General features: G+C 46.4%; 1 protein-coding gene across 1 annotated transcript; it reads right to left on the reverse strand.

The window, feature by feature from the left end:
- Nucleotides 1-6421: 6421 nt before the first annotated feature.
- LOC119301978 (small heat shock protein, chloroplastic-like) lies at nt 6422-7531 on the reverse strand. The gene is made up of 2 exons (XM_037578991.1): nt 7185-7531; nt 6422-7091 (listed from the first exon to the last, which is right to left on the reverse strand). The coding sequence occupies exons 1-2, from the start codon at nt 7408-7410 to the stop codon at nt 6568-6570; spliced, it is 750 nt and encodes a 249-aa protein (XP_037434888.1). The 5' UTR covers nt 7411-7531; the 3' UTR covers nt 6422-6567.
- Between the last annotated feature and the right edge of the window lie 270 nt (nt 7532-7801).

A 7801-nucleotide genomic window follows, 5' to 3' on the forward strand; every position in this document is an offset into this window, starting at 1 on the left:
CTGATTAGACCACATATATCAATGTACATAATTTTTTGTAGGCGCAAAAAGTAGGAGGTAATAAACTACGTACCAGGTTGAAGCTCCCTACACATCCAAGGAATGAGGCCATCACAATCATCTATATTCAGCAAGTGCACACAGGCATCAGAGTTCTTGCCTGATCTTGACATGCCGCCATTCTCCGGTTACATATGATGTAATATGTACTCCGTCCCAAAATAAGTGGGATGGAGGGAGTATTTGTTTACGAAGAACAATTTTCTTCTGTAATTACAATGCACGCACATCTTAGATCAGGTTCAACTGAATCTCGGTTCTATAAATTATGTACAGATGCGAATTGGTGGCACCGTTTTCTCCTTTTTCTTTTCTCTAGACGGGTTCCATCTATTCATCTGGACCATGCACTATCTCCCATAATCCCGCCTTGAATCAATAAGCATGTGCATGCACAACCCTTTTGTCCCACTAATAGTTGTAGCATCCCATGAGCCTTACCTGATTGAATATTTAGCATTGTGTTTTTTGTTTGACATTCAGACCTTCACTTCTCATTCATTATAATATGAATGATGCTCATAGTCTATTATGCTCATATGATAGTCCAATTGAATTCCACCATTCCAATGAGTCTCTAGAAGCATCTTAAGCCACAACTACTTATTAGTCAGGCCTTGCAAGATATTATGTACTATATTTGTAAACTAATATAAGACCTTTTAGATCACAATTAGTCTACAAAGGGAGTACAACACTAGCATATTTGCACATGATGATCTCATAAGAGGAGGAAGAACACATGCCTGCAAGGACAGATGAGAGGCGCAGGGGATCTCGTGCTTGAGAGCTCCTAGTCAAATCTGCGATGTTCCCCTGAGGGAGAGAGTCGTAGATGGTGGAATCCTCTTCCTCATGAACCCCACCATCATCCTTCCTCCTCCCTCTTCCAGGAAATCCACCTCAAATTCCATGGATTCCTAAAGGGGGTCGCTTGAATCGACGGCTGGTTGCTCGGATTGGGATGTCATGAACTAACATGAGAAGAACTGATAACCTGTGATACCACCATGCTGATCATCAGGTGATTGCTCCATTGAATGAATACAAATGCTTTACCAACAACTTGACAGGTGCATCATATTCATAGTCCTTTCCATACTGAGAAGATGAGTAGATCCAGTAAGCTTAAGCAAGTACTTCTTTGTCTACTTAACATTTACCAAGTACCCTGCTCTAAATCATTTACCAAGTACCCTGCTCTAAAAACTCATGTGACAAATGAATCTAGTAGAAGTGGAAATTAGTAGTAGTAAAAATTGTAAGAAGCCCTCGGCTCAAACTATAATATAGCTAAAAATAATTAATTTAACAATTTTGATTCAATAGTTGGAACACTGCAACTTTCTTTATATGGACATATACTAAAGACAATTTAGGCATGGAAGAGAAAAACATCACCTACAATCATTAACATCCCAGTATTCTGATTTGTAGCTAAAAACAACTATGTAACAAGCAAGCACATCATTTAACTATATAGAAGCATGTAAAACACATTTTCAAGAAAAACATTGGTGGTACTGAGCACAGTTAATCCAGCCGCTAATACTGCATCCACCATGCCTCAATTTCTAGGACCTCCATATAGATGAACGAACAAAGTAATAAAGCTTTTCCGTTTCCAAACGGACGGATCAGAAAAGGAAAGTATGGCTCACCAGGATGACAAGGATAGCACAGACGACGTTGCCCTGCCTAGGTCCAGGTGCTGAGTTCCCGAAGGACAATCCTGCAGCCGTTGCGCCGTGTTGCAAGACGTTTCCTTCCGGTGTTGCAGCAGCAGATCTCCACTGGCGTTGGGCCAGCAGACGCAGTCCACGAAGTGCGGAACACCCCAGGGAGGGTATCCTTGCTAGAGACCTCGACCTTGCAATACATTGGAAAAAGGAAGTATGGACCTGCACAAATCTTTACGGGGCAACAATGGATAGTCCTTCAGTCACGAGTCACAATAACCATAATGAAACCATTCTGATCATACTCAGTCTTAAATTGGGCATAATAATATACATGAACAGAGCTTATTTCTAACACACAGATTATGGTTGTGCCTCGCAGAAGTTTGCTTCGAAAAAAATCCCTCAAAAGCTATTTTGACAATGCCAGGCCTACTTTTGACAACAATTGGTAGGGGGCTAAAAAATTGATGCCAAACATAATATACCGAGATGTTTCAGCAAGAAGGAACTCACCGTCCTGTGATGAACAGTGCAGAAGCAATCTCATCGAAGTTCTGGAAGAACTCAAAAATTATATGCACCTCGCTTAATCCCTCTGATCTAACATGCTTGAACTGAAATTTAAATGCATATTAACTTCACAAGATGAATGTGTACACAAAGAAGCATCGCAGTTCCATATGTTCCAAATTACTCAACTTGAGTGAGAATTTCTGCAGAAGCAGAGACATGACACATGGGACACCAATGACAATCGTGAAACCACACCGAACCAGGACCATGGTCCAAAATGTCCCTATCATCTATAATCAATTGAACACTGACACTAAAAAGGATAGTGGTTCTAAAATTCTAAAGAAAATTTAGATCCTCTACCAAATCTGTCAAGACTCCCTAAAAAAACCTCCTCAAAGAAGAAGATGAGAAGGAGATAAATACACAGTTACAAGCCAGAGCTTGATGACACAACCAACATAAGATGCTTGCTCTCATTACCAAACAGACGACGTCAAATATTAAACCTGCAAACCAAAACATGTTACAATATCTATGAAGAGCTGCATCTACTTCTTTTCATTGACATATTAATTAGGAGGTAGTAGCATGCAATATTTACAAATAAAAGTTTTGCAGTGCGCCGAGCGCCTCACCAAAATTCCGGAAAGCTGAATCTTATCATACCTACGAGCACGTCCTTTTGGTCCTTCCCCTGGGACTCCATCTGAGATGGCTACACGGCCGCCCGGGCGATCATCACAGCGACTCAAGTTATTAATAGCAAGCCTCTGTCTCCTCTCCTCTGAACATGTTGTGCATTCAATTTCACAAAATTATACTCCCTCCGTAAACTAATATAAGAGCATTTAGATCACTATTTTAGTTATCTAAACACTCTTATATTAGTTTACAGAGGGAGTATTTCCAAAACATATCCTGAATATTTGATGATCTTGTACTAACTATATAGTACGATAGAATTACAAAAATAAAAGTATGACAATGACAGACTGACCAACACGTTCTTGGCTTGTTCACTCTGTTTGCTTTGCACTGCAGATTACGTTTACATTCACATAGTATCATGTCAAATGTCTCATGAGTTAACATCACAAAACTTTTCTAAAAAAGAGCATCACAAAACTTTCATGAAAAATATGAGGTCATGCAGGATGCAACCAACCTTGGTTTGTCAGGGAAACCGAGCAAGATGTGTTATCCACGGCCATGTCCTTGGCCAGCCTCCTCTGTTGCTCCGCTCTCTCCCAATCGTCATATAACTGCAACCACACCAACCCTCTTGAATTCCAACTCTGATCCACCACCATCGGTCACTGTCCAGCAGCTCCCCGCAGCATGCCGACACAAAACCCCCGCTGCCGCCGCAATCTCCTAGTTGCACTCAATAAAGAATTCATTGTGTCGAACAGGCACACCAATACCTTGAAAGTAGCCTCCTTGTATAAATAGGCAAGAAAGAGAAACTTACAGTGAGCACGTTGGGCAGCTTCTCTTTCACCATCTTTTCAAGAGCTAGAGCCAACTCCATTGCTAAAACCACAAGAGGCACTCAGGTAAGAACACATGAACATTTCACAAGCTAGGTTCCACAAAATGAAAGCAGCAAATCAGAGAAATATCCGGATTTAACAGATTGCTAATTTCTTTCTGATTTGTTTCATGTCCTCCATCTATATTTGACCGACGGCATGTTGAGTTGAAAAGATCATTGGAGAGCAGCTACATAACTGACCAAAATCTAAAAACTGACATCTGTTTTACGAAGCTACATAACTTTACATACATCTACTAACTTTAATACCCTGTGATCAAGTGTTACTTTCCCTAGATGATTAACCTGGAACAATGAGAATAAATACGATCAGTGCCGGTACCAATAATCAGTACAAATATCTAAATTTTTCTGTCTTGAGCAGGTGCACAAAGAGCATGACAGAGCATCACATAACTGATCCAAACATATCTCCATGTACAAAATTGCCCCAATGAGAGCAAAGAACAGTATACACAGCAGCAGGATATGATACAAATCCCCATCTGAACCGCTTCAAAATTGCCCCAGCTAAGCCCCGCACATACATTAGAAAACATGCCGAGTGACGTGCTCACAAACTGACAATTATTCAAATCAGGGGAAATATGAGTAGATCAATCGTAGCACCTTCAGATTTGGTACATCTTTTTTATTATGTTCATGTAGTGCTGCTGCTTGCCATGTCCGACCACCTCCACCATGCTGGCTTCGGACCACCACTGGAGCACCAAGGGTGGTGCCCTCGAGTAGTTACGGGACTCGCGGCAGGTGAGGGGAAGGCCGCCGCCGCCGGATTCGTCAGGATGGGCGGCGGCGGCGATAGGGCGATGCGGCTAGTCGGCAGGAGCAGAAGCATCCGCCAGAGCTGCCGGTAGGGAGCGGAGGTACGCCGCACTCGGTCCTCCTGCAGCCGCCGTCCGCGACAGTGTCGACACAGGCACAAGCGCAGCGGTACTTGGGCTTGCCGATCTCGCGATCGATGACGCGCTGCATCCCCACCACCAGCACACAGAGGAGGGTAAGGCACGGCTGGCAGAGATGTCCCGACTGTGACCTGGATGGGGATCAGCGGCGGCTCCTGAATCGGATGCGCGATGGCAAGGGATCCGCGATGGCAAGGGGTTCGGCAGCGTCAAATCTTGCCGTCGACGTAGCGACGAGACAGGCGGCAGCGAAGGGTTCGGTGGCGCAGGGATCAATGGCGCTTGATGGGCGAGCGATGGCGGCGGCGAAGGTGTCCCGACTGTGACCTGGATGGGATCGAGGGCAGTCTGATCGCCTCGCTCGCTCGTGCGTGTGCGAGTCATCGATTTTTTTCATAGGCTTTTTTTCGCTCGCTCCCTCCTAACTCTGATCGCCTCGCTCGCTCCTGGATCGCTCCCTCCTACCGTGGTTTTGATGTGTTTCTTGTTGGTTCGCGGGTCCAGAGGGATCGCTGGGACATGGGAGATCGGAGGAAGGACGAAAAAACCCGGTGTTGGTGGGATGAAATTTAACCACAGAGATTACCAACTGATACATTAGTAGTAGAAGATATAGGGTTAAACTTTTAGCGAAACTGCTGTGTGGACGACAATAGCCGGACGAACTGCGCACGATGGAGTATTTAACGGTGTAGGTTCACTTTGAATCGACGCATGGACGGATTGATGTGCTTCATCGTGCGGAGATCGTCCACAACCGTCGTGTGTGTAGCAGCACTCAACTTTTAGAACCATCACTTACAGTTTTCATGGGACTAATTTAAAATTTTAGAAATTATGCGGCCCAATATTTCTAACAGAAGTATAGCCCACACGCTACAAATGGAGCTTCGTTGGACGCAATCGTTGCTGCGTTGCAGGCTTGCAGCTTTTGTCGCGCTGCACGGTGCACCATGAGAGCTGCAATGAAGCTTCGCCACGCTCAATGCTACGGGCTACGGCGCATTGCTGCAATCGTGAAATCATCCGGTTAATTCGGAGCCACCACCTTTTCAATTCACCTCGATCGGTATGCAACAGCGCAAGTATGTTGCAACGAGGATGCATCTCTTAAAAAGCACATCCAATGAAACTCAAGGTTTTGTTGCTTTTCGTATGTTCTTTTTGGTATGTATCCAATGGAACTTCAGGTTTTGTTGCTTTTTGTATGTTCTTCTTGGTATGTGCAGGAGTGACTTTGTGAGGATGCAGCCAACAACCAGAGAAGATATCCAACTAATCATTCATTCTGCTGGTATATAAATTATGGAACCAATAATAATAAAAGTCTAGGGCCTTTATCTTTCGCAGCCGCCGTCATTTGTCCGCCTCGTTTCCGATGGTTCTATTCTTGGTGGATTTTCACGGATCTGAGCGTAGTTTGTTTACTTTCAGATTGAATCTTTCAGATTAAATTTTTTTGATCTACGCTACTCTTCATAAGCGACGGTTGCTGTTCTGCTGCGATTGTTTAATAAGCGACGGTTGTTGTTTTGCTGCAATGGTCTAATGGGTCCTTAACACTGTCTACTACAACAAGCTTTAACCGACTCCGACAAGGAAGGGACAATGACGATGGCGGGCCTTCGTTGCGCTTCAATTCTTGTCGTCACTATGTGGTCTATGAATGGATGCAATTTTTATTATTTACGACGTTCATTGTATGAAGATGTAAAGGTGGAAAGTTTTCTTGGAAAAAAAATTGTGGACTCAATAATATTGAACAGAAGTAATGTCAGTCCGTTCTTCACTGGCTCGAGTCCAAACTCAAAATACAATCTGAGCTACCGGCTAGCCTTATCCACATCCATCACTGCACCTGGATGCTCACGACTTTGCCCCCGGACGGCGACACCTTGGGGATGCTGAGGTAGAGCACGCCGTCCCTCACCACCGCGGCGATGCTCTCCACCTCCACGTTCTCCGGCAGCTCCACCCGCGTCCTGTACCGCCCGTAGCTCGCCGCCGGCCACGCCTCCTCCTCCTCCCCATCCTCCTCGTTATCCTTATCTTTCTCTCCGACCGCCTCCCTTTGCTTCGCCGCCTTCTCGGCGACCACCACCAGCGTCCGGTCCTGCACACTCACGCGCACGTCCTCCCTCGTCATGCCCGGCATGTCGAACCGCACCAGGTAGTCCCCCGCGCGCTCCTTGATCTCCCACGGCGTCCGCCCGCGTCGGTCGTCCGCGCGCCGTGCCGCCGTGGGCGGCACCGTCGCGCCAGGCACCACGAAGGGGCGACGGCCGTCGTCGTCGTCGGCCTCGTCCATGATGCGCTCCATGGTGCGCATCATCTGGTCCAGGGTTCGCGCGTCCGGGAAGCTGTCCCATAGCCCTGCCAGTCAAGCGGCCAAGCCGAGAATTGAATCTGCCACCATTCGTCCAGATTGTGGGTGGAAAATCATCAAGAAACTCCGGGAGCTCTTACCAAATGGCGAGGTTTGGATGACCCTCCTCCTCGGAGCAGGATTCCCATTCCCCTGCCGCGGCTGCCTAGCAGTTGCCGTCGGGGGCCTACGCAGGTGGTCAAGGTTATCGGCGGATCCGTTCCTAGTGGAGCGGACCCTCACCGAGCCTCGCCCAGGGTGGCAAGGAGTCCCCAGCCCCAGGGACGCGGCGACGGGTTGCGGGTTGGAGACCACCGCCTGCAGCATTCTCGCCGGAGACTTGATTTGCCTTGGACTTGGATTAAATTGGTTGCTTGATGAGAAATGAGCGCGACTGTAGAGCGCAATGCTGCCCTGTGTATTTTATATACAAGTGAGGAGCAGAGATATGGCGGACGCAGCACAGGGATCATGGGAAGGAAGGAAGGATGGAGTGGTTTCTAGAGAAAGGTTTGGGGTTCCAGAACTATCTTTTTCCATCTTTGGGTTGGTTTTCAGAGCAGGTTCCAGAACTTTCAGGACGCGTACGCTGGACCACGGATTTTTGCATCGGATTTGTATTGCATAGGCCCATGGGCTTCGAGAGATCCGGGTAAAACAACACGTACATCCCATCAAACATTTCGGATCCCCATTTGTTACTAGTCGAAGGCACGTG

This window comes from Triticum dicoccoides, chromosome 5A (assembly GCF_002162155.2).
Source record: "Triticum dicoccoides isolate Atlit2015 ecotype Zavitan chromosome 5A, WEW_v2.0, whole genome shotgun sequence".
NCBI classification, from domain to species: Eukaryota; Viridiplantae; Streptophyta; class Magnoliopsida; order Poales; family Poaceae; genus Triticum; species Triticum dicoccoides.

Excerpts from the sequence above, each read along its gene's own strand:
- LOC119301978 (XM_037578991.1), bottom strand. The coding sequence starts at position 7,410 with ATGCTGCAGGCGGTGGTCTCCAACCCGCAACCCGTCGCCGCGTCCCTG. Across the intron at positions 7,092-7,184 it reads CATCCAAACCTCGCCATTTG|GGCTATGGGACAGCTTCCCG; the intron begins GTAAGAGCTCCC and ends CTTGACTGGCAG.